At 36.7% G+C, this 23,657-nt stretch overlaps 7 protein-coding genes and 1 long non-coding RNA gene across 18 annotated transcripts; 3 read left to right on the top strand and 5 right to left on the bottom strand.

Moving 5' to 3' along the window:
• Positions 1-448: 448 nt before the first annotated feature.
• On the bottom strand, positions 449-1,078 carry LOC147949673 (uncharacterized). The gene is made up of 2 exons (XR_015559720.1): positions 938-1,078; positions 449-831 (listed from the first exon to the last, which is right to left on the bottom strand). It is a non-coding gene; the product is annotated as an uncharacterized LOC147949673 (long non-coding RNA).
• An 812-nt stretch (positions 1,079-1,890) lies between these two features.
• Positions 1,891-5,281, top strand: LOC104784291 (uncharacterized). Of its 4 annotated transcripts, none has more exons than XM_087454283.1 (15): positions 1,891-1,964; positions 2,203-2,474; positions 2,617-2,711; positions 2,829-2,942; positions 3,043-3,147; positions 3,241-3,312; positions 3,437-3,549; positions 3,653-3,787; positions 3,894-3,962; positions 4,045-4,132; positions 4,230-4,301; positions 4,388-4,488; positions 4,575-4,692; positions 4,766-4,825; positions 4,914-5,281. In XM_087454283.1, exons 2-15 carry the CDS (start codon positions 2,375-2,377, stop codon positions 5,133-5,135), a joined length of 1,464 nt encoding a protein of 487 aa, XP_087310409.1. In that variant the 5' UTR covers positions 1,891-1,964; positions 2,203-2,374; the 3' UTR covers positions 5,136-5,281. The 4 variants fall into 4 exon arrangements, with proteins under 4 accessions (XP_087310409.1, XP_087310392.1, XP_087310418.1 ...); XM_087454266.1 differs by lacking the exon at positions 1,891-1,964 and adding an exon at positions 2,019-2,064; XM_010509341.3 differs by lacking the exon at positions 1,891-1,964 and having other exon boundaries at positions 2,086-2,474.
• A 578-nt stretch (positions 5,282-5,859) lies between these two features.
• Positions 5,860-7,495, bottom strand: LOC104784300 (UPF0496 protein At3g19330). Its single transcript, XM_087454294.1, is given in 3 exon segments — positions 5,860-6,255; positions 6,257-6,918; positions 7,039-7,495. Coding segments are annotated over 3 exon segments (1,137 nt in total). The 5' UTR covers positions 7,118-7,495.
• A 236-nt stretch (positions 7,496-7,731) lies between these two features.
• Positions 7,732-9,585, bottom strand: LOC104784310 (polyadenylate-binding protein 8-like). Of its 3 annotated transcripts, XR_015559718.1 has the most exons (5): positions 9,272-9,494; positions 8,916-9,034; positions 8,145-8,792; positions 7,999-8,069; positions 7,732-7,895 (listed from the first exon to the last, which is right to left on the bottom strand). XR_015559718.1 is itself a non-coding variant. In XM_019226905.2 (4 exons), exons 1-3 carry the CDS (start codon positions 9,495-9,497, stop codon positions 8,166-8,168), a joined length of 972 nt encoding a protein of 323 aa, XP_019082450.1. In that variant the 5' UTR covers positions 9,498-9,585; the 3' UTR covers positions 7,732-8,069; positions 8,145-8,165. The 3 variants fall into 3 exon arrangements, 2 of the variants coding, with proteins under 2 accessions (XP_019082450.1, XP_010507660.3); XM_019226905.2 differs by having other exon boundaries at positions 7,732-8,069; positions 9,272-9,585; XM_010509358.3 differs by having other exon boundaries at positions 7,732-8,792.
• A 277-nt stretch (positions 9,586-9,862) lies between these two features.
• LOC104784271 (uncharacterized protein At4g06744-like) lies at positions 9,863-11,562 on the top strand. Its single transcript, XM_010509324.3, has 2 exons — positions 9,863-10,754; positions 10,896-11,562. The coding sequence occupies exons 1-2, from the start codon at positions 9,946-9,948 to the stop codon at positions 11,461-11,463; spliced, it is 1,377 nt and encodes a 458-aa protein (XP_010507626.1). The 5' UTR covers positions 9,863-9,945; the 3' UTR covers positions 11,464-11,562.
• On the bottom strand, positions 11,529-14,968 carry LOC104784282 (PI-PLC X domain-containing protein At5g67130-like). The gene is made up of 8 exons (XM_087454342.1): positions 14,665-14,968; positions 14,395-14,517; positions 14,159-14,296; positions 13,894-13,992; positions 13,503-13,806; positions 13,197-13,420; positions 13,018-13,104; positions 11,529-11,808 (listed from the first exon to the last, which is right to left on the bottom strand). The coding sequence occupies exons 1-8, from the start codon at positions 14,854-14,856 to the stop codon at positions 11,626-11,628; spliced, it is 1,350 nt and encodes a 449-aa protein (XP_087310468.1). The 5' UTR covers positions 14,857-14,968; the 3' UTR covers positions 11,529-11,625.
• A 613-nt stretch (positions 14,969-15,581) lies between these two features.
• On the top strand, positions 15,582-18,890 carry LOC104784260 (putative receptor-like protein kinase At1g49730). Its single transcript, XM_010509315.3, has 9 exons — positions 15,582-15,874; positions 16,148-16,699; positions 16,816-17,100; positions 17,177-17,438; positions 17,537-17,589; positions 17,673-17,740; positions 17,834-17,923; positions 18,020-18,104; positions 18,180-18,890. Exons 1-9 carry the CDS (start codon positions 15,784-15,786, stop codon positions 18,689-18,691), a joined length of 1,998 nt encoding a protein of 665 aa, XP_010507617.1. The 5' UTR covers positions 15,582-15,783; the 3' UTR covers positions 18,692-18,890.
• On the bottom strand, positions 18,834-21,986 carry LOC104765793 (ABSCISIC ACID-INSENSITIVE 5-like protein 7). Of its 6 annotated transcripts, none has more exons than XM_010509290.3 (5): positions 21,742-21,986; positions 19,765-20,984; positions 19,574-19,645; positions 19,442-19,471; positions 18,834-19,250 (listed from the first exon to the last, which is right to left on the bottom strand). In XM_010509290.3, exons 2-5 carry the CDS (start codon positions 20,914-20,916, stop codon positions 19,173-19,175), a joined length of 1,332 nt encoding a protein of 443 aa, XP_010507592.1. In that variant the 5' UTR covers positions 20,917-20,984; positions 21,742-21,986; the 3' UTR covers positions 18,834-19,172. The 6 variants fall into 6 exon arrangements, with proteins under 6 accessions (XP_010507592.1, XP_087310459.1, XP_087310453.1 ...); XM_087454333.1 differs by having other exon boundaries at positions 18,834-19,247; positions 19,765-20,981; XM_087454327.1 differs by having other exon boundaries at positions 18,834-19,247; positions 19,765-20,978.
• Positions 21,987-23,657: the final 1,671 nt, after the last annotated feature.

Here is a 23,657-nt window from a genome sequence, read left to right as displayed (position 1 = left end):
ATTAATAGATTTTTTTTGTCTCAATATTATTAATTTATAGAGGTTTTACTGTATATGACTTTGGACTAAAACCTTTTGAACATATGAAACCCAAAATCGATAAAACTGATACGTTCTCGCTTATCTCGTTGCCAACATAAATCCAATTTAGTTGTCGTTTCAGCACCACACTACAGTTACAGTCTTGTTAGATACCATCGTATATTATATTTTTACAATCCCATGTCTCCGATTTACAGATCTTCCATTATTCATAATCATAAGTGTGACCATTAAATCGTGGATTCAAACTTTATTCCATTTTTATTGTGACTATAGATAAATGAAAAATTGTCGGAGTTGATATTCATAATCAAATCAAATTAATAGGAGTCATCAAGATGACTTGAACCCCCTTTGTTATATTACTTGTTCCTATCACTTGAGGCTCTAACCATGCACCACACGATTTATTTGGAAAAAGCAAAACATTTTTTATTCATACACATTATTGTCAATAACATTAATATTTTAAATTTTTTATTCAAATGAAAACAAAGATTTAAAACTCAAACTTTAAGGGAGAGTTTGTTTTTCATTTCAGAGTTTAGGTTGAGGGATGATGGAAGCCAAGAACTTGTCAGCAGCTTCCTTCTTTACCAGTTTTAGCTGTTGAGGAATCCAGTCAGCTAAAATCTTAGTTGCCTTTTTGACAACTTCTTTGAGGGCTTCAGGTGATCCTATCAAATCAAGGATATCGTCTTCGTCCATTTCAAGAATCATTCCTGTGATTTTTGGTGCCAACATTGGTTCAAGATCTCCCACCAAAAGGTACAAGAATTGACTCATGATCTACAAAAATAAAAAAGCAAAAAAAAGAGAAACGTAAGTCATAGAAAAATAACACAAATTATATCCCAAAAGTAACCACAACCTAAAAAAATACAATCAATTTTACTTGTCGTTCTTGTTCGGGAGTTATAGGAGTTGGACGATAAAGAGGTAAATCACAAGCTGGACGAATAGAGGTAAATCACAACCAAGGATTACTGGTACAACTTGAGAAGAGGATCCACGACGCATGGCTTAAGCGACGAAGGCGGCGGCGATATATTTGTGAGAGGAAACAAAATGTAGGGTTCCTGAACAAGATTTCGTTGCTATATATATAGAAGGAAAAAAAAAATCTATTAAGATAAATGAAGATAAGATTTTGATAATTGAAGAGATTATTCATATATTTAAGACCGTACGTGTGAACCACACACTATAATGTTGATAAGACAAATGATATATAGACTTAAACACCGTAAGTGTGAACTATGCGCTATAATATAGATAAGACAGAAATAATATAAAAATATATATCATATTCAAGATATATTCAAGGTAAATAGTATAAAAAATATGGTTTTAGATTTGTTGAAAGACAATTGTCATATATAGCACATAGCCTAAGTAATGCAATTTACTTAATGTATTTATAAACATTTGTTATATAGATATCTATAAATAATACAATTACCTAACTCATACAATATTCCTAGGATAAATTAGCGTGATGCATGAGTTTTAGGTTGGTTTTTATTTAAAAAACAGTAGAAAAAAAAAACACAATTTTACAAAAGACAACAATCTAAAATGTGGTACAATTTATAAGTAGTCCACAATGCATATATTGCTACAATTTTATTGCACATGGATTTTACACAAAGGAGTCAACTAGAGTAGGCATTATTTTCAATAAAAAAGTTGACAAATAAGCTCTTTCAAAAGGAGATTTGACACGTGTTGTCCATCTACTCCTAGTCAACGTTCTCTGTATCTCTCCAATTTTCGTTGGATGTGAAAAGCCCATAACAATAACTTTATGGGCCTAATTTATATAACCCATAAGACAAAAGAAAGAATGAGAGACAGAGCAGAAAAGAGAAGCAATTGTTGGGTTTAATTAGGGTTTGAGATGTGGTGGAGATTGGGATAAAGTGAGGACCCACATTCTTCTTTAATCTTGTAAACATTAACATTACAACCTTTGTAAATTGGTCTGAAATTGATTGAATCGTCGGCAACGAAATGATTTATGTATCCTTTATCTGCTTTTTTTTTTTTGTTTTTTTTTTCTATAAATTTGTATAATTGAGTTATTAATCGACCCAAATGTTTGATTATACACGAAGAAGACTAGACTTAAGGAATATAATTATTTTTAATTATAATTAGGAAAGGAAAAATAGAAAGGAAGCAGCACATAGGCAGATCCGTTGGTGGAGTTCAACGACATTTATTCGCTGGAAAGCTTCGGTTTTGTTCCTCCTCAGGGTCCGTTACGCTTCCTCCTCCTTCTTCTTCTTCCTTCTTTGCTTCTGATTTCCCAAAATCGAACCTTTTTGTAATGGCGGAACAACACAACAAGGAAATGATTCGTCTTGAACCCGAATCTGTCATCCCTATCCTCAAACCTAAACTCATCATGACCTTGGCTAATCTCATTGGTCAGTTTCTTCTTCCTCCCTTGTACTCCGATTTTGTATCCAAGACCCAAATTTTTATTTTCCTTTGTTTGTTTGGTTGCAAATTGTGGTCGGATAAAAAATTGGCTTGTGTGTGTGTTTTTTTTTTTTTTTTTTTTAACAGAACATAGTAATGACAGACAAGAGTTCCTCAAGCTCTGTAAGAGAATTGAGTACACTGTTCGGGCTTGGTATCTTCTTCAGTTTGAAGATCTCATGGTCTTTTTTTTTTTACCTTATTCCTCATCCTCTCTTACAAACACTTGTCTTGCTTTGCTATGCTTTTTTTTTCTTTCTTTCTCATTTTATCATGTTTGTTTTGGTATCTGTCTTCAGCAACTCTACTCTCTCTTTGATCCTGTACACGGTGCTCAGAAAATCCAACAGCAGAACTTAACCTCTAAGGAACTTGATGTCCTTGAACAAAATTTCCTAGCTTACTTGTTTCAGGTTTGTCTCTTTGATTCATAGAGGTTATTATTTTATTTCCTCCTTCTTATGTTTTAATAATGTATGCTCAGTGTTCTTGAATTGTGCTCTTTTTATAAAGGTTATGGAGAAGAGCAACTTTAAAATAACTAGTAATGAAGAGATGGAAGTTGCACACTCTGGCCAGTATCTTCTCAATCTTCCCATCAAAGTTGATGAGTCTAAGGTTTATTAAACCAAACACCATCTTCGTAACTAATGCTTCTGCGTTTTTGGGTTCTTTTTCTTAAAACAGTTTTCTTTCTTTTGCTGGATGAAGCTTGACAAGAAGCTGCTCAAGAAGTATTTTGAGGATCATCCCCATGAAAATATTCCAGACTTTTCTGATAAGGTAGAGTTTGAGTTTGTAGATAAAGCATTTCAAGACTATACAGTTTCCTAAAGAGTTTCTTGATGGTTCGTGAATCTAGATGTGTTGACAAGGCTGATTGTATTTACCCATTTTTTTTTTATAGTATGTCATCTTCAGGCGTGGTATTGGACTGGATAAAACCACAGATTACTTTTTCATGGAGAAATTGGATGTTATCATTTCACGTTTTTGGTCCTATCTCATGAGAATCACCAGGTTAGGACGCGTTTACCTGTCTGCTCTCGCTTAAGGTTCAGTAATTGTAGAAAACAATTAGGCATTTGATTAAATTGTGGGTCTTAACACCTTGAGATCACAGGTTAGAGAAATTACGCGGCAATAGGTCAAGCAGTCTTAACAAGAAAGATCCCAAAAAAGATGATGAGACAAACCCTGACACAGATAACGAAGACTTATATGTTGAGCGTATTCGCCTTGAGAATTCAAAATTGAGGTTATACTCAGTATCCCTCACATGTTGTGATTTGCTTTCAAGCCAACTTTGACCATTCTGTATGTATATATATATGTGATAATGGCCTTTTTATTGATGAATTCAGCGTTAAGAGTTTCTTGAGCAAGCTCACAATACAGGAGCCTACATTCGATAGAATCATTGTTGTTTACAGGTAAGGTTTATGTATGTCTTGTTTCTGCTTATTTGGAACTTTGTGAACTTGGAGTTCAAGCATGTGGTGTCTGATGTTGCAGACGAGCTAGCTCTACAACAAATTTAGAAAGAGGAATTTACGTCAAGCATTTCAAAAACATTCCTATGGCCGACATGGAGATTGTTCTTGTAAGCTTCTGTTCTTGTCCTTTTTTCCCATTGCATAGTGGATTTTGTAGCTAAACAAATTGCAAACTAACTGAAATAACATTTATGTCTTGTGCAGCCTGAGAAAAGAAACCCTGGACTGACTCCAATGGATTGGGTCAAATTTATGATATCTGCAGTAGTTGGTCTGGTTAGTCTTCTAGGCAGATTCTTTTTTTCTTTGTTGCAGTTCATGTTTACATGTCTTTCTTGGTTTTCACATGATTTTATCGACAGGTAGCCGTGCTTACTTCGGTTGAAATGCCTAAATCAGATCCATGGGTAATTATTGCCATTCTCTCCACAGTGCTTGGTTATTGTGCGAAAACATACTTCACGTTAAGTGCTTTCTTTATATCCTTTCTAAGCCTTCTTTCTTGCTTGTTAAGCAACTAGTTGCTTATCTTATGTTGTGTTCCTTCAGGTTTCAGCAGAACATGGCGACGTACCAGAACTTGATAACACAGTCAATGTATGATAAACAACTAGACAGCGGGAGGGGAACGTTACTACACTTGTGTGATGATGTGATTCAGCAAGAAGTAAGTTCCTGCATGAATTTTTAGTCTATACATACAATAGAAACAAAAAGCTCATTTGGATTGCAATGCGTAGGTAAAAGAGGTGATGATTTGCTTCTACATACTAATGGAGCAGGGTAAAGCCACCTTGGAGGTACATACACCTAAGTTTACTCATTTTTGTTGTCTGTTATACTATCAATGAGTGGTGACTTGAGTTGGTTGGAATGTTTGGGAAATAGGATCTGGATCTGAGGTGCGAGGAACTGATAAAGGAAGAGTTTGGTGCGACGTGTAACTTTGATGTTGAAGATGCAGTCCAGAAGCTAGAGAAATTGGGCATCGTTGCCCGGGACACCATTGGAAGGTACTACTGCATGGGGTTGAAGCGAAGCAACGAGATTATAGGGACAACCACGGAGGAGCTTGTTCTGAAGGCCAAACAGGGCGTCACCCCTTCTTGATTTCACCTTCTCTTATTTCGACAATTGTTTTCTTCTTCTCATTTCAATGTGATTTTAAGGTACTGTCTGGTTGTTACTAAATTCAAGTGCAACAGGTATTGTCTGATTGTTACTAAATCCAAGAGCAACAAAATTATTTACCAAAAGAATTGTTCGATATGATTGATATGAACCAATACAACATACAATATCGAACTACTACTGCTAGTGCTTAAAAGGCAGGCAATTCTATGAACAATTTTTAAGGACAATAAAAAGTCTCTATTCCCACCTACAGATAGCTCAACAATGTATATGTATACCACCTCGGTCCTGTTATCCTCTCTCATTAGCTCAGGATACTGTAACAGCCAAAAGCAAAAGGATAGACAAATGAAGTCAGATATCATCCCAAATAACCAAAAGCAAATAGATACACTGTATTAAGACAATAAGCATCAACATCGTCAGATCGAAACAAAGCCATATGTACTTGGACTTCAGCAATATCAGGTCGACAAGCAAACACAGGACATGATAACAATTAACAAGGCACAAAGCCATATTATCCATATATATGATATTATGCAAAAACCACTGACCTTTGTGATCTTGATTGATCTTTGACTTGAGATGGCTGTAATTTCTTCTCTCTACAGATTACCATGGCTGGCCAGAGTAAAAAGTTAGGTAAGGACCAAACTAGCAAGCATTAGGAAAATCTGATACAAAAAGGTTGAGGAGCTTACGTTCGGGGAAGATGGATCTCTTTAAGGAGCAAAGATCTAGCTTTGTTAACGTTAGTGAACCAAAGGCAAATATGATCCTCAAGATCCTTGAGTTGATGAGTTAAGTTAAGGTGGCTCTTGCGAAGCTGTTTCGCAATCTCCTGAATCGAATGCAAGTCCCTCCCCCTCTCCAATCCAAGCCGAATGAAAAGCTTGTCGTATTCAATCCCTGTATGCAAACGGGAGACAAGACGGTCAATGGTGTCAAGATCTTTATTGAGCACAAAAGTACCCTTGGCTGCAGCATTGAGCTGAGATATGTTAGTTAACTCCTTCTTCTTGAAACTGTGAGGGAGGTAGGGACTGCACAAGGGACCTGCAGCAACAACAAGGGTGTGAATTACATGAGATGCGAATACCAGCCGCAGAAGCAGCAACGGCAATTACAGGAGCAACAAGAGATAAGGCAGAACCAGCTGTGGCACGGTGGAGGAGGCGGACCCGTGACCTAGACTTGCGGAGACGGCTGTCCAGCTTATGCTTCAGCTGGGAGAAGCATAACTGGGTCTCTTGAAAGGTGTAAGATTCAGGAGATGAGAAAGGGTTCTCAAACGTGTCGAGCTTAAGGAAAACGTCGAACGCCAAGTTACAGAGGGACTCGTCAATGGTGGCGTGTGAATCACAAGGAAAGATGTTGAAGAGTTCTAAAAGAGGTGTGTAAAGGTGGTGGCGAGCGCTGTGGACGTTTTGGTAAAGATTCAAGCAAAGGCGGGTAGCGTTTTCGCTGTGTTCGAAGTAAGTGGAGACAAGATTGGTGAGTGTAGTTTGCTTAGCGTGTCTAAGAGATTCTTGAACACATTCTTTGTTTGGTTGGAGTACTTGAGAGAGAAGCAGCTCAATGTCCGATTGGACGTGCTGATGCTGATGAAGATGCTGCGTGGGATCAATCACGTGAACCCGTGAACGTATGTCGTGGTAGGAAGGGGTTTGAAAAGCGTGAGCCAACTCACGGCTGAGGTTAAACGTGGGCGACGGGATAGAAGCTTCGTTTCTGGAAGTGGAGGCCACACCACTCTCTGTTTAACGGAACAGAGCCCAAAGATAAAACTCAGTTACGCATTTCAACAAACACGTGGTGGGCAATTTAGTGAGGCATTTCAACAAACACGTGGTTCGGGGAGTGAAAAGACGCATACCTAAGGAAGGATGGGGAAGAGGGTCTTCGCCGAGAGAGGCCTCCGGCGAGGCTTGGTTGAAGGAGAGACAGTGCGGCATCCAGAAGATGAACTTGATTCATCAATGGAGAGCTACTGGATTATAAGAGCTGATGACTTTTCCTACTCAATTGTTAATTGTCTTCTTTTTAGTTTAAGGCATACTACCGAACCGAACATAGATATGTTTATTTTTGTTTATGAATTTTACGATAAAAATGTTAATTAAATATATTTGTTTTGTAAAATTAAAAAATCTCCATCATGAATATAATAAAATTAAAAATTTTCGTTTAAATTTGTCACCGATAAAAACACAAGCAACTTTATTTTATTTGTGAAAAGAACATATGAATGTTCCTTTATTATTTTTAGTGAGTCTTTAACAGTATGATGTATATTGTGACAATAAAAACTGCAAAAGAAAAAGTAACAATATCATAGATTTTTTTTTTTTGGATTCAATTAGGAAAAATTCCATTTTTCATGGCAGTTTTTGGATTTTGTTATTTTGGTTTAAATTTTTTAGATTTGCAATTTTTAAAGATAAAAAAAAAGACAAGATTACACATTGTATTATTTGGATTTCTTGGTTTCACTTTTTTGTTATTAAGTATTTTCTTATAAAAAAAACACACAAACATATAGTTTTTAGTTTTGTAAGTGGCCAAAAATGGTAAATCTACGAAGCCATTAAGCAAATTGCAAACCAAAAGATTTGGGGTGGCAAAATGACAACTTAAACAATAATCCTTTTTTTTTATTTGTTACAAAACTCGAAAATTAAGCTTTTTATTCTAGTTTTCCGAGTTTAATTTCCACTCATTAATCTCCTCCATCTGAACACATCAAATAAATTAAAGGACTTTTAACCGTTGATTAGTTTATTATAAGTAATGAGCTGCATTGTCTTTGTGTATTAGTGTATATCTAGATACTTACAGCGCTTCTTCTGACTTCAAAAACGTAACAAAGCCTGATCCTTTACTTACTCCACTAGAGTCTCTCATGACCTGTCCACGTTCATATATGTAAAATCTTGAATCCTACACTGAAATTGGAAAGAAACGACCTTAGTGTTTTCAAACCTTGCATGATGTTATAGTTCCTTAGGAAGAAAAGAAGTCTTTGAGGATTTCATCTGTTACTCTTTTATCCAACTTCGTAACGCACACGTTACTCGAACCCTGTGACATGTTGACAGCATGTTTTAAACCTCGCTTCACTTCAGATTCCCTCTGATACTTCTTCTTAGATTTAGTAACAAACCACTCCTTGTCATCAAACTTCTTTCCGTTTAGAGCCTCAACAAATTTCTCAGCATCCTCTGGATTCTTAAAATTAACAAAGCCAAAACCTTTAGACTTTCCTTGAGGAACCTCACCATCCCTAATGATCACGCAACTCGTCGTAGGTCCAAAATCTTGAAAAATTGTGTTCAGCTCTTCATCGGTCAAGGACTTGGAGAGGTTCTTGACATAAATATCAGTGAACGTTGCCTTTTCGCTTGGAGAATCTCTTTGAAGAAACGGTCCAACGTATACTTCTGTATCGTTAAGAAGCATTCCATTCATATGTTCTATGGCCTTATGAGCTGATTCTTCCGTGTTGTACTGTACAAAACCAAATCCTCTTGACTTACCAGATGCATCAGTCGCTAATTTGAATCTAAGAATGGATCCAAAGCATGAAAATGTATCGTAGAGTCCTTTTTGATCGATGGATTTGTCAAGATTCTGAGACAAGTTACGGATCTTAATAAGAAATGTCAAACTGAAGACCAAAAGACAAAAGAAAGCCACACAGCCCTTAGTCTTGCTACAATACTAGCTAGAAAGAAGAAGTGATGTGATTGTTACCATTATGAATATATTACCAACTCCCCGCTTTAGAAGACTTGGATAATGGACATAGTACATAACTATAATGCTTCTTCCTTTAAGAGCAGTAAAGTTCAGCATTTCCATTGCTCTTTTAGCTTCTCACCGATCAACCAAAAAAAAAGAACAAATGAGAAGTAAAAACATAGAAATGGTAAGACCAGTTTTGAAATCCAAAACCTGCATTGTGCATTCGTTTAGAAAAATGTCAACGTTGTGGTAACAAGATCATCTCAAATTGTCAACTCAACTCGAGAAATGACTACTCTGACTACAGCCCTAATCGGATTTAAATAGTATTATCAATACGAGGGAAACTTGGTGAAAAAGTTAACCTTCTTGAGGATAGTCAAAGGTAACGTAGCCATAGCCAAGAGATCCCCCTGTGGTCAAATCTCTGCAAACACGAACAGAGCTCACATGACTCGCATGGCTAAACGCATCGAACAACTCAGAATCTGTCACGCTCGGTTCCAGATCGCCAACGTACAGCGAAGTCTTCCCTTCTTCACCCATTTCGTAAATACTCTGTTCCTCCCGAAACCAAGTCCAACAATCCATTCTCTCCTCTCTTTAGTTTAGTTCAACAAGTCCAATAATATAGTATATACTTTTTTGTTGCTCTTAAAGGAAAACGCATTAGAGTTATATGTATAAACTAAAGCCAATCACACACTAAAGAAACTTTGTTATCCTTTTTCTTAAGTTACTGAGAATTTTAGCGGCCAAAACCGTTGACGTGAGAAAAAAAAATGATATACACCAACGAAGCCTACACATGTATCCAACCACCCTTTGGCATTATATAATAGGGATAAAGAATTTTATATTAATGTTTTCTCATTCTAACAAATAATTCATATTTGGATTTAACTATATGTATTGTAACCTAAACCAGCCCACATAAAAAGACATGTGCATTGACTTCTCATCATTTTCACATTGTTTCTCTATATAACTCTCCCTAAGCCAATCCTCAAGGTTTGCATCAATTTGTCACCGATGCCCGATGGCCCCAAATTATAATATTCTTTTCATTTTCTTGATTCTGTCTCTTCATTTTCTTTCAATTCTAGCCACCAGAAACAACCACATCACCGACAGAAAATCTCTAGAAATCATCATTGGCGGTGGCAGTGACGATTCCCCGGCGCCATCTCCGGAGCAAGAAGACTTTTCTCCACCTTCTCCTCCTTCTGAAACACCATCAGCGCCGCCACCACTGCCTCTTCCTCCTCCATCACCGCCGCCGCTAATATTCTCGAGCCCACTAATAAAGAAAGTGTTTCCAGTCATCAAGAATTTTCAGAAGCTAATCGAAGACGATCCAAAGAAGATACTCAAAACATGGGTAGGCACCGACATTTGCGCTCAGGACAAATACATAGGACTCGAGTGCGCCAAGTTCCCGGGAACAAACGACGACGCACTTGGGAGTATTCAGTTCAACAACTTTAACTTCCGTGGCAAGAAACTCCGGCTAGATAACTTCCTCGACAAGTTAGAAGAAGTCACCATCTTCCACGCAAACAGTAACAATTTCTTGGGCTCTGTTCCAAAAGTGAGCAACTTGAAGTACCTTTTCGAGCTTGATCTCAGCAACAATAAGCTTTCTGGAGAGTTCCCGAGCTCTGTGTTAAAAGCAACGAACCTCACGTTTCTTGATCTCAGGTTCAATTCTTTCTCCGGATCAGTGCCTCCTCAGGTGTTCTATCTCGATCTTGACGTATTGTTCATCAACGACAACAATCTTGCTCAGAGACTCCCTGAGAATCTCGGATCCATCACCGCTCTTTACCTCACATTCGCTAACAACAGGTCTCGTTACAACACTTGAATCCAAAACTCCCCATTGTAGTTATTTACTCTGTTTTTCATATCAAGTAGGTTTAGTGGGTCTTGTACTTTTGAGGTTCTAAAGGTGTTTTTTTTTTGGAAATTTCATGTCATGTGATGCAGATTCTCGGGTCCGATTCCGGGAAGCATCGGTGGCATCAAGTCCCTACAAGAAGTGCTTTTCTTGAATAACAAGTTAACCGGTTGCTTACCATACCAAATTGGGAACCTTAACCGAGCTACAGTTTTTGATGTTGAGTCTAACGAGCTAACCGGTCCTATTCCTTACTCTTTTGGATGCCTAAACAAGATGGAACAGCTCATTTTGGCTAGAAACAAGTTCTACGGTACCATACCTGAGATCCTCTGCGAGCTCTCAAGCCTCAAGAACCTTTCACTCTCTTCCAATTACTTTACACAAGTCGGTCCAAAATGTCGAACACTCATCAAGAGAAAGATTCTAGACGTGGGTAGGAATTGTATTCAAGATCTTGCTAATCAAAGAACATGGTGGGAATGCGCCAGGTTTTTCATGCGGAGACAGAATTGTCCTAACTCTAAGTCTTTCTTTTATATCCCTTGTGGCAAAGATCTGCACCGAATTAAACCGGATCAAGAAGAATTCGACGGTCAGGCTTCGCAGTCGGTATCTTACGGTGCTCTTAACCCGGACCGGATTCGGAATCTCTAGCCAAAACCAACTTGTTTTTATTTTAATAATGGTATTCATCGTTTGATATTTGTAAGTGTGACTTATTTAAATAAATGAAATAATTTTTTTTTGTATGTATTTAGGTGACTACAAGTAAAATAGATTAGAATTTTGTCATAACTATAAATGTAACCATTAGAGTCAAAAAGTTGTGAGAAGTGAGATAAAGGTTACAACAAACACAGAAAGCCCAAGTTGGGTCGGTTTGGTAGATGGATGACCATAGCCTCTGGTCGCTTCAGCCGTTAGCTTCGCGATCATCATTAGGTTAGATTCCGGTTTCTTCTCTTCTTGCTTCTCACACGTCCCATACGGCATGTTCTCCTGTACAGACACGTTTAGTTTCATTATAGCTGTCAGTTGGCGGGCCGCCCATGGATATGCCCATGTTCATATACATATGGGCGGACTATAGTGGGACCAAAAAATAAATAGTTTATTTACGTATTTGATCATTTTTGTCCATAGATCATATGGGCATAACCATATGGACAATGGGCTTGTCCACTTATCAAAACTAACATATTTTTATTTTAAATATATTTTTATAAGAAATTCCATTTACAACTAAATTAGTTTAAATTATTATATTTTACACTTATAAACTTTTATTTTCATGCAATACATTTATAATTTTTTTTTTTCATAAAACAGATAAAATATTGTATGATTTTACGATTTTGGCGGGAAAATGCAGTTTTACGGTTTTGGCGAAAAAAGCAGTTTTATGGTTTTGGCAGAAAAAACAGTTTTACGGTTTTGGCGGGAAAACGCAATTTTACAGTTTTGGTGGGAAAACGTAATTTTACGGGTTTGGCAGAAAAATGTAATTTTACGGTTTTGGCGAAAAAACGTAATTTTACGGTTTTGGCAGGAAAACATAATTTTACGGCTTTGGTGGGAAAACGTAATTTTACGGTTTTAGCGAGAAAACGCAATTTTACGGGTTTGGTGGGAAAACATAATTTTATGGTTTTGGCGGGAAAACACAATTTTATGTTTAGGCGGGAAAACACAATTTTACGGTTTAGGCAAAAAATGTGAATTCTCTAATTTTGGTTTTGAGGAGAAAATGTAATGAAGTAATTTTCCCACCAAACTCATAATTTTATAAGAGATATAACAAAAAAATCAGATTTTATAAAAGAAACAACAAAATAAAATTTAGATTTTATAAAAGAAAATAACAAAAATAAAACTCAGATTTTATAAGTAAATAATAACAAAATATAATTCAGATTTTATAAGAAAAAATAACAAAAATAAAACTTATATTTTATAAATGAATAACAATAGAAAAAAAATTGGGCTGTCTTTGGTCATGACCATTTGGAAATTGTCTTAGTGGGTATGAATACTTTTTGGACCACTGTCCATTTGGGACTGTCCAACTTTGGCCATGCAAAAGAATGTTCAGATTCGCCCAAATGGTCCATGGACGGACCATTTGACAGCTCTAAGCTTCATCTTTTATAACATATAATAACATAATTCACATAGTGACTACATATAGTCCATATATAGAATACTTACTTTACAAGCGGCTATATCTTCACAGCCGCACAGAGAGTGACCATTTGCAACATCCACTGCTTTTGGAGCTCCTCCACCATCGCTTCTCTAAAATACACACATACGTTAACATTACTTACACGTTATATTTAACCGGATCCAAATCTAACCAAAACCGAACCACATCCTTCTACACGTACCTTGTAAAAATCGACTGCAATGAAGTTAGGCCAGCGTTGTCCTGCGGCTTCTTGACAACTTTTTATAGTGTCAAGAAGAGGAGCAGAGTTCTGCTTACAAGATCCGATCACATCTGCAGTATCCGGAAAATAATTGACTAGAATAAGTGATCTCGATCTATCTCCCATTGCAACTGATTCTGGTCTATTGGTACACCCTCCAACCTTCATCCCTCCATCTCCATCTACAAAATCATAACATTGTATCGATTTCATATATGCTATAATCATATTGTGATGTATTATTCTATTTGGAGACGAACTCACATCGATTCTCTATCATGTATCTCCATGTAAATGCAATACCCTCAGACGCTTCTTTATTAGGATTGGACGTGAAAACAAGCAATCTTTGGTTCTGACTGATCATATCATCAAGAGTAGGCCAATCTTCTCCGTTTTTAGGCATTCTTGTTACCGGAAACATGAAATTTCGTAATCCAGATGCATCAAATACTTTGGTTAAACCATGAGGAGATTTCACGTAGTCCTCGATGATAAGCGTCACAACAACATCCTTATTCTTTTCTAGATACACTTGAAACTCCTTTAAAATGTTAACCGCGGGTTGCTACATATATACAAAAAATAATTAGAGATATTTTAATTTGGACTTTGGACCTATCGATTTATAAAGATCTGTGTATATGGAACTTACAAATGCGGTGTAATTGAAGCAATTCCCACCGTAAGAATGGCAAAGCCATATATCATTTTGGAAGTCGTACATGTCAAGCATAAACCCTCTAACACCATTCTGTAATTACCCAAAAAAAAGGTAAAGATAAGAATCGTATTAAATAATGAAACTTTAAAAAAGGGCTTTATCAAAAGTATAAAAACTTCTGAAAAGGGGTTTATTGAAAGAGAAAAAAAAAAAAACTTTTGGAATGGGTTTACTATGATGAAAGAAGAATATTTACAATGAGCTGGCTAGTTATCGAATCTTGTTGGTTTGAAGGAGCAAGAATCATAGAGCCAGTGCCGGATTTTGCACCTATTCGAGCAAATGAATTGTGGGTTGTTAACCACGAGTACTTGTTGTACGGTAATCCTTTTACCTTTTGACACATAAAAAGATGATCAAAATGATCAGTCGATTCAACAAAAATCTTAAGAATATATAATGATTAACCATGATAAAAAAAAAAAAAGGAACCTTGGAAGTGGGGTTAATGGGTTGCATTCGGGAGCATCTAGGTCGGAAACTATCGCTGGCGAGACACGATTCACAGTGCAATCCCCGATCACAGTTCTTGTTCACGATGCATGTTTCTCCTTCCTACCAATCAACACAAAGATCAACATTTTTTTTTTTTTTTGTAAATTTCCCCGAAACCCACAATTCATTAGGGTTTTTAGGTTAGATAGACCCATTTATGATCAATTCTTGATGATCTTGAGAAAGGTTTGTTCAGATTTAAGTTACCTTGAGGGAATATGAAGGGCTAAGGAGAAGAAAACATGGAATGAGAAGAGCTGTTAGAAAGAAGGTGAATCTCTGAGACATTGTCTTCTTTCTTGCAACAAAATCCCATATAAGAAAAAAAAAAGTTTTTAAAAGAATAAAACCCAAAGATTTTTGGCTTTGGGAAGAAGCAACAACTTCGTAAAACTCCATAAGACTTGGAATGGGTGATTTGCATTATTGGCTTTTGACCAACCAACAGAAAATAAAAACTTTAAGTCTAAATTTGTCATCGAAAGAAAAAAAAAAAAAAAAAAAAAAAAAAAAAAAAAATTGTCATCGAAAGAAAAGAAAAAAAAACAAGGGGAATTGCGAACATCTCGGAAACAATGATTACAGAAGTGAATTCTTTGTTTCTTGCTTTTCTTAACAAATTATTTTAAGAATATATAATTAACCAAAAAAATGAAGAACTTGAATGAGAGACCGTCATCATTATATTTATATAGTAATAAAACAACAAATTACTAATAGCATGCCAGCTACATACATCATCAAAGCTAAGTGCTTAATCTGATAGTATGAAAGTTGCGTTTGTGCTAATCCAATCATATAAGTTTACCCTATTCGAATAAGTTCTAGTAGTTACTTTCATACGTATATAATATGATCATTATCTAGTTTGACATTTAGATGTACCTATGATAGAAAGTAAAAACATAAAGAAAATGACCAAATCATGTGAAGAGATAAGATTAGACCACTTTCTTAGAAGAGTAAACAAAAAACTTAGAAGCCGACCATTGCAATTATTATAGTATTAGGGATGGGGCTATACACATGAAAAGTTTTACTATCTGAAACGTAAAATTACTAATTTTAAAATTGTATTGGGTGCTTAAGACAACATTTAACGAACTAGCGGGTAAAAAACCTAAGAGAATGACAAATTAAAGGACTATATTTTTTTACAGGGGGTTTAATGGAGAAATAGGGAAATCTGGACGACTCTTTTCTTCTCTCCATCTCATTGTCACTGACCTTTACCTTCCACTGTCATTCTCTCAGGCGACTTCCCATTGACCTTTCTTAACGTCTCTCTCTCTCTCTCTCTCTTTCTTCCTCCTCTGTTCTTTGGCCATGGTGGTGGTTGTTTATAAGCAAGCTCTCTTGCAACTCGCATTCTTTGCATTTCTTGGATTCCAGTACTTGCCTTTACTCGCCCAAGCAGGTATTCTCTCTCTCTCTCTCTCTCCACATTCTTTAATAGTACTAAATCTTTCTTTAAAAGTCTTCTTCCTTAGTTTGATTCGTTTAAATTAGCATTAAATGGTTCGACACTACAAACTCTAATGTAAATCTTGAAACTTTGATAGTTTTAGGCTTTTGGTTTTTTTTTTCAAATTTCAATGTGTATTCGTCTTAAAAAGTGTATTTGGTTTCTGTTCTTCTGATTTTTTGTAGTGAAATTGATGCAAAGTTATTTGATTTATGTCACTTACAGGTTGTCCATTGGACTTGACTTCATCCAACTTCACTCTCGTGGCTTCTATGTGCTCCAACAATGCCGACAGAGCCAAATGCTGCCGCTACATGAACGCTTTCGTCGCAGTATCTGTCTCCCGTTACGCAAACTACACAACAGATCTTGGAGTTCCATCAGATTTGACTGAAGTCTGCGTTACTACCATCTCTAGAACCATGGAGCTTTATGGAATCCCAACAAATGCAACTATCTTCTGTGGTTTAGGGACCAAGATTCTTGTTAACTACGATTGTGAAGGTCTCACCACTGTAACGCAGATGCTTCAGTCCATCACGTTTGGAGATGTTTCTAGAAACTGCAGACTCCCGCTTCCACCGGGGAAACATTGTATGAATTGCTTGGATTCTGGTGTCACCTACCTTCGTAGTCTTTTTGGTCCAGATAATAGCATCAAACTGAGTACTTGTCGAGATGCTACTTATGCTGTATTAGCTAGCCGGGTTGACAATTCATCGGCTCTTGAACTTGCTAGCTGCTTCTTTAATGTGCCTGAGCTTACCCCCTCTCCAGGTATACACAATTTTGTGATTCAAATTGGCATTTATGGATTGTAGAACCTTATCATTGTTTCTATATTAGGAAAGATCCTTGACAGCTCCTTTCTGACTTTCTTGATTTCTATTCAGACTCATCTCCATCGTCACTGAGCCCAGACGCTTCTCCAAGTCCGGTGTTTGCTGATAGTCCAAGCAGTGACAATCTTGTTCTGTCTCCAATTAAAAGTCACCATCCATATCACTTGACAGTGGTTCCAGCTATTGGGATCGCTGTTACAGGTTTTGCTCTTGTGATGCTCGTAGTTCTAATAGTTCTTATCCGAAGAAAAAAACGGGAACTTGATGACTCCAAGGGCATGGAATGTAATCTAAAGACATCTCCTTCTCCCCGGCCAAGGTCGATCATTCATGAAGGTGCAAAGTTCTTCTAATGGTACACATACAAGATATGTTAGACCATGTGAAATAAACGTTTGGTTAATTTTTGCAGGTAACTCTTCTGCTTTTCGAAAATTCAGCTACAGGGAGATAAGGAAAGCAACTGAAGAGTTCAATATGGTGATTGGCCGTGGGGGCTTTGGGACTGTTCACAAAGCTGAGTTCAGTAATGGGTTGGTTGCAGCTTTAAAAAGGATGAACAAGAGCTCTGAACAAGCTGAAGATGATTTTTGCAGAGAGATCGAGCTTCTCGCCAGGCTGCATCACCGCCATCTAGTTGCTTTGAAAGGTTTTTGTAACAAGAAGAACGAGAGGTGAATGCTTACAGTTTAGCTTCATTTCGTTTCCCCCACTCCTCATGTGTAGAAAATAAATTGGATTGCCCTCTGCTTATCTAACCTGATAATTCCAGGTTCCTTGTCTACGAGTATATGGCAAATGGGAGCCTCAAGGATCATATACACTGTATGCTCATGGTTTCCAAAGTTCCTTGCTATGTATAAGACTTGACTTGAGGATACTGAACGTTGTTCTTTGTCTCTGTGCAGCCACAGATAAACCTCCACTTAGTTGGGAAACTAGGATGAAAATCGCAATAGATGTGGCTAATGCTCTGGTAAATTTCCAAAGCCTTAATTTACGTTTTTCACAGAACTAATACTCTATGGTTTTGTATTACTACTGTTCTTAGTTTTTCCTTTTCCTCCAGGAATACCTTCATTTCTACTGTGACCCTCCTCTCTGTCACAGAGACATTAAGTCAAGCAACATATTACTTGATGAAAACTTTGTTGCTAAGGTGAGTTTGCATCCCATCACATCATCAACCGATACATTGAATTTTCAATACGTTCACCTCTTGAGAACAACTAATTTGTGGGTTTTTGTGATGCAGCTTGCAGATTTTGGTCTGGCTCATGCTTCTAGAGATGGCTCCATTTGTTTTGAACCTCTTAATACTGATATTCGTGGAACTCCAGGTCAGGATACAAAGGAAACAACTATTCTTGAAATATTATTGAGCAAATTCTAAAACCATGAAATCTCAATTTCAGGCTACGTAGATCCAGAGTACGTTGTAACACAAGAACTGACAGAGAAGAGTGACGTGTATAGCTACGGAGTGGTGTTGCTAGAGATTATAACTGGGAAAAGAGCAGTCGATGAAGGTAGGAACCTGGTAGAAATGTCTCAGCCTTTACTATTATCGGAATCAAGACGCATAGATTTGGTGGATCCAAGAATCAAAGACTGCATAGATGGAGAACAGCTTGAAACAGTAGTGGCAGTTGTAAGATGGTGCACAGAGAAAGAAGGTGTAGCTAGGCCATCGATCAAGCAAGTCCTGAGGCTGTTGTACGAAAGCTGTGATCCTTTACATCTCGGTCTTGCAATGGCGGTTGAGGAGAACAAAGGACGGTCGCTGAGAGGTGATTCAGGGTTTCAAAGTGGAGACATCCGTGGCTTGGCTTCTTCTTCTAGTACCACTTCAAGGTCGCATTGTAGCCGGAGTTTTCTGCTCGAGACTGGCTCTCCTCACTCTCCACCAAATGGTCTTTCTTTTTGAGTGAAGAGAGAGAGAGACATATGATCTCTCCTCATAAGTCACATTCTTTTCTGGAAAAAATTGTCGTTTGGGGTGATCCGAACTGTTTTCTAATTGCAATTTTGAAAGATAAATATGTTTTCTAACCAGAGACAAGAGTGAATTTGTAATGGCTAAACCCAAGTTATTGATATAAGAGAACCAAATACCTTAAACAAAAGTCAAACAAACATATATGAACAGCTGTCTTTTAGAAACCCCAACGATCAGAAAACATAAAAAAAAAAAAAGAAAAAAACAGAGGATGATCTAAACCTAGACTAATACAGGTCAGGGCACAAAATGTCATTTATTCATAATGAAAACTCTCTCCTACTCTGTAACCTAGATTTATCACTCCATATTTTCCCTTAATCTCCTGTACAGGTAGCACTATCTCCTATTAAATAAGTCCCAAGCTACGCAGTCTGGTTTGATCCATTCTTGTTGCTTCATTCTTCCCTCACCATGGACCAGTTAATGTCCTTCTCAAGCACTGCCCTTTGGCGCCCCACGGTCGCTTCGTCGATTCCTTCAGCTGCTAATTTCAAAAGGTGTACCAGTGAACAACACAATCAAAAAGGTTATTCGAAACAAAGCGAGGGGCCAAAAATGTTGAAAACTATCTGGAGTTTAAGTTTGGTCTTTTGCTAGTGATATTGGTCCTAATCAAGTATGGTTAAGGGTTTCAGAATGAACTTATGAAAAAAAATAAAGTTCTTGAACAGTTACCTCATTCTTCTGCATTTCCATCATTTCAGCCTGCAATAAAGGTAAATCTAAGTTTCAGACCCAAGTCCGAAAGTCTGAGAGAGAAAAACAGAATACACACAGAGGTTGTAAATGTCGGTAACATAATGAAACCTGTTTTCGCTGCAATTCTTGATTCGTTTTCTTGAGCTTTTCAATTTCGGCTTCCAGTTCCAATGTATAAGCCTGCAATTAGTGGATAGCGAAAAAACATAGAAGATAAAGCATCTTTCATACTACCAAAATAGATTGCTTGGATCAAAATAGTCAAACCAAAAAAATAGTTTGGTTGGATCAATACTCACCTGCTTTCGAGCTCTTGATCTAGCAGCTGATTCCCGGTTCTTGATCATTCTCCTTTGCCTCCTTTCAACAACTTTGTCCATACCCGTATTGCTTCTTCGTCCTCGATTAAGCACATATGGAACGGGTGATAAAGAATTATTTTCTGCGCTGCTTGTCCCTGGAGAAGTTACTGCAACAGTAACCCCGTTTCCTCCATAACTAGCTAATCCATTATTATTGCTGACGGAATTATTTGCAGCCCCAGCAAAACCCTTGTTCACTATACTCACAGGCGCAGAAAATGCTACGTTTGCTTGTTTAGGGAAAATGGTTTGAGGCAGCCGCTGCTGTGGATGAGGATGATTCAGCTGCTGCAACTGCTGTTGTTGCTGCTGCTGCTGCAGCAACTGCTGTTGTTGGACCTGGTGTTGCTGTTGTTGCTGCTGCTGAATTGGTCCACCAACTTTGAGCCCTAAACCAGGTGGCTGATTCAAGATCATAGAATCATTATTACCATTGAAGGATATGCTGTTTTGATTTGGCTGACCAAATCCAAAACCTAAGCCGCCAGCAGCAGTGTTGTTAGCATAAAACCCATCGTTATTGTTTCCATTGGCCTGACCCATCGGTTGAACACAGTTATCTTCTCTTACAACCCCAGCACGGAACAGAAACTCTTCAAGTGTCATTTCCCCTAAAGTCTGCTGCCTCCCAGGAGGCGCATTCGAGTCACCACCGCCTCCGCTGCTACTTCCCATATTACCATTACTGTCCTTGGTGACCAAAAATTTCCACACCTCATCAACAGTCTTCTGACTGAGCGTTCTAGGCAATGTCAAAGAGCCTTGCCTCTGGAGATTACCACCGGGAATACCAGCAGGTCCAGCACCAGGTTGCGCTACTGCTGTAGCAGCTGAAGAAGAAGTCATGGCTATGGCCTGAGCTTCCTCAGCAGTCCATATGCTCTTCAGGAGATCATCCATGTTCATTGACCCGAAATCTTTTCCCGGTCCACCTAATGTGCTCTGTAGCTCATCAAATGTGAGGGAGTAGAGGGAGGACTGCCTCGCCAGGGGCATGACATTACCCGTCGTTGGCTTCATCTGGTTACTCCCTTCCCCTCCAGGAGTACCACCACCTCCAATGTTGTTGAAATTGATATGAGTTCCCATAATCCTTGTATTCACCTTCTTCTTTTTCTTCAGTGAAAACAAAGCAACCACGCCCTAAAACCCTGCTTCTAAAAGTAAAGTTAAGCAATTAGAGTGGATCACACAATGCGAATCCATGAAAGATCCAACAAACTTAAAAAAGAAAAGTGAGCTGTGTGTCATATTCACATTCATTTAAGAAGACCAAAGTGATACTGGACAAACCACATCAATGTATGCGTACAAATGTAAAAGCACAGTAAAGTCGTATCAATAAAGGTTAGATCTTTGGGTAACGCTTATGAAGAAAAAACGCAACTTGAAGACTTTTTTTTGCGAAAAAAATGAATTCAGACCCAGATAAAGTATTTACTCATAACCATACATGAGCATCACAGCCAAAAACTATCCAGATAATTTGATTAGATCACTTATCCTATCACATATTGTCAAAACTCATAAAAGTATACACGAAATGCCAAAAAATATAAAACCCAAAATCAGGGAATTCAAAAATGAATCCAAAGTATAAATCGCTAAAACCCAACAAGCATGAGAAGGATCTACTATTCCAGATTCCATATGAGAAAAAGCAAACCGATCGAATCAAAACCCTTCCTTTGAAAAAAAAAAACCTAAAACAGATCGATACAAAAAGAGACTCTCTCATTAACAGACCCCAATTTATACTACCAAAAGTTACTTCCTTTACTACTTATACTACATGATCCATAAACACTGAGCAGATTTTGAAGCAGACAACACAAATTTGGATGATGATCCGACAGAGACAGAGACAGATCCATAACAGATAATAAAAGAGAAAGGAGGTTAAATATGTCTTACCTCCAAAAAAAAAACAAAAATTTTTAATTTCTTGAAAATAAGATTCGCGACTGCGAAAACTCCAGAGAAACTGCTACGGGGAGAGACGACAAGTGTGTTGCTGCCGCCTCGACACGAGCTGCCATTTTAAGGCTCCAAAGCTTTCTCTTTTTTTTTTTTTTTCTCTCTCTCTAAAAAAATTTTATTAAACAATAAATAATTTACAAATTAATAAATCAAACGTGGACGAATGAGAAAAAGAGATTAAGATTTTGAGTGCTTTGTAAAAGATTTATATCCAATTATAGAACGCGACGTGGTAAAATATTGGCCGTTCGTTTCTGGCAGATGGATTCGAGTGGTTGGCGATCGTGCTTGGGAATTTTTTTTTTTTTGGAGTTAAATCATAATTATAAATATTCATTGTTTTTTTTAGGTTAATTTGAATTTATACCATATATTCAAAGAAATTGTTCATATTCAAATTGATATGTGGCACAACTGTAATCTTAAAAAACAAAAATGTAAATATATGGATAGTTGTTGAATTGTAAAGTAATAAAAAACAATTTTCAAAATATTGATTTGTCTTTTTCCAAAATGGTTGACGATAAGGATGGTACTTTTCAGCCATACTAATTCATACATTAGATAAGATTAAATATTTTTTTTTTGTTTTTGAAACACGATAAGACTAAATATAAAAAATGTCTATATTAGACAAGATATTATCCATAGTATATCTATGTTGGATTGTTTCATTTATTTTTATTAATTATAAGCAGTAAAAATTAGCACTAGCAAAATTGTTAAAATAAAAATATATGAATAAATAAATAGATTATGATATCGTTTCCTCATTTGTATCTTGTATCTATATACTAATCACATTCATTATTATTTTTGTACTGCTATCTTTATCATTTTTCGGTTTCGTAGAAAGCTATTTATAGTTTACTTTTATAGCTAAAGTTTTTGCACTTGTGTATGCATGCTTGTCCCAATAATTTTGAACCCTAAATCAACCTAAATTTTGAGGGGCTTTCATAAGAGTTTTAGTTTTACTAGGTTGGTACCCGCATTATGTCGCGGGTTGTTTTTAGATTATTTTTTATTTTGTATATTTTGAAATAATATTTGTTTTATGTTGTTTATAATCAAATATCATAATTAATAAAGTTCTTTTAGTAGTGGTCAATGGTAATTTTTTTTGTTTTTCGTATTTTTATTATTTGTTATAGTTTTCAAAGTAAAAAATGAAGAAAAAAAATTAGACTTAAACAAATTATGGTTACTGTAATTTTTGTTACCCATTGGTAGGTGAGTCCGCATAAATGATTTTAAAAAAAAAAGAGTAAATAAACATTAAAAATGGCTTTAATGATATATAAATTGGATGATATTGTATAAAAATATGATTTTTTTATTATAATTCAACTTACTCATTATATATCACTACCAAGTACAATATTTTTGCCAATCAAACTCAATATTTGAAGCCATCCAATTTAGTTTAATTTTCCAATACAACATGATAAACCGGGATAAGATTTGCCTTTGTAAAAATTATTCGAGTACGTTGATTAGCTAGCTTGACAACCTTGGAATAAAGTGTTTAGTTTAAATCATTGTCTCCTTCTCCACAAGATATCTTTTATAAAGCTTTGAAGTATTGGCCATGCTTAGGAGAACCAACGACTTGAACCATACATCTTGAATCACTTTCAAACATGCCACTTTGAACTTAGGTTGTCAATATATGCATATCCAAAATAAATCTTAGCTTTGGAAAAGCCTTAGCTCCATACTACTTAACCGCATCCATATGTTTTCTAAGAATCAATCCCATGCAACAAATGTTGGATCCTTCCCTCCATGTTGTATTTTAGTTTGTTTGGAGGGTGGTAGTTGCCACTTTAGCAAGCAACTAAAAACTT

This window comes from Camelina sativa, chromosome 1 (assembly GCF_030686135.1).
Source record: "Camelina sativa cultivar CO46 ecotype springtype chromosome 1, ASM3068613v1".
Taxonomy (NCBI): Eukaryota; Viridiplantae; Streptophyta; class Magnoliopsida; order Brassicales; family Brassicaceae; genus Camelina; species Camelina sativa.
This window is presented reverse-complemented; position numbering and strand designations above follow the sequence as displayed.

What these genes read in the sequence shown, in the direction of transcription:
- LOC104784291 (XM_087454266.1), top strand. An exon ending in GACCTTGGCTAATCTCATTG is followed by an intron (nt 2,475 to 2,616) that starts GTCAGTTTCTTC and finishes TTTTTTTAACAG; the next exon opens with AACATAGTAATGACAGACAA. An exon ending in TCAAAGTTGATGAGTCTAAG is followed by an intron (nt 3,148 to 3,240) that starts GTTTATTAAACC and finishes TGCTGGATGAAG; the next exon opens with CTTGACAAGAAGCTGCTCAA.
- LOC104784310 (XM_019226905.2), bottom strand. Translation starts at nt 9,497, where the DNA reads ATGGATTGTTGGACTTGGTTTCGGGAGGAACAGAGTATTTACGAAATG. An exon ending in CTTTGACTATCCTCAAGAAG is followed by an intron (nt 9,035 to 9,271) that starts GTTAACTTTTTC and finishes ATCGGTGAGAAG; the next exon opens with CTAAAAGAGCAATGGAAATG. An exon ending in TTGGTAATATATTCATAATG is followed by an intron (nt 8,793 to 8,915) that starts GTAACAATCACA and finishes AACTTGTCTCAG; the next exon opens with AATCTTGACAAATCCATCGA.
- LOC104784271 (XM_010509324.3), top strand. Translation starts at nt 9,946, where the DNA reads ATGGCCCCAAATTATAATATTCTTTTCATTTTCTTGATTCTGTCTCTT. An exon ending in CTCACATTCGCTAACAACAG is followed by an intron (nt 10,755 to 10,895) that starts GTCTCGTTACAA and finishes CATGTGATGCAG; the next exon opens with ATTCTCGGGTCCGATTCCGG.
- LOC104784282 (XM_087454342.1), bottom strand. Translation starts at nt 14,856, where the DNA reads ATGGAGTTTTACGAAGTTGTTGCTTCTTCCCAAAGCCAAAAATCTTTG. An exon ending in CCATTAACCCCACTTCCAAG is followed by an intron (nt 14,297 to 14,394) that starts GTTCCTTTTTTT and finishes ATGTGTCAAAAG; the next exon opens with GTAAAAGGATTACCGTACAA. An exon ending in GCTTCAATTACACCGCATTT is followed by an intron (nt 13,807 to 13,893) that starts GTAAGTTCCATA and finishes GTATATATGTAG; the next exon opens with CAACCCGCGGTTAACATTTT.
- LOC104784260 (XM_010509315.3), top strand. Translation starts at nt 15,784, where the DNA reads ATGGTGGTGGTTGTTTATAAGCAAGCTCTCTTGCAACTCGCATTCTTT. An exon ending in CCTCAAGGATCATATACACT is followed by an intron (nt 17,590 to 17,672) that starts GTATGCTCATGG and finishes GTCTCTGTGCAG; the next exon opens with CCACAGATAAACCTCCACTT. An exon ending in ATGAAAACTTTGTTGCTAAG is followed by an intron (nt 17,924 to 18,019) that starts GTGAGTTTGCAT and finishes TTTGTGATGCAG; the next exon opens with CTTGCAGATTTTGGTCTGGC.
- LOC104765793 (XM_010509290.3), bottom strand. Translation starts at nt 20,916, where the DNA reads ATGGGAACTCATATCAATTTCAACAACATTGGAGGTGGTGGTACTCCT. An exon ending in AAGAATTGCAGCGAAAACAG is followed by an intron (nt 19,472 to 19,573) that starts GTTTCATTATGT and finishes CCTTTATTGCAG; the next exon opens with GCTGAAATGATGGAAATGCA. An exon ending in TGGAAATGCAGAAGAATGAG is followed by an intron (nt 19,251 to 19,441) that starts GTAACTGTTCAA and finishes TTTTGAAATTAG; the next exon opens with CAGCTGAAGGAATCGACGAA.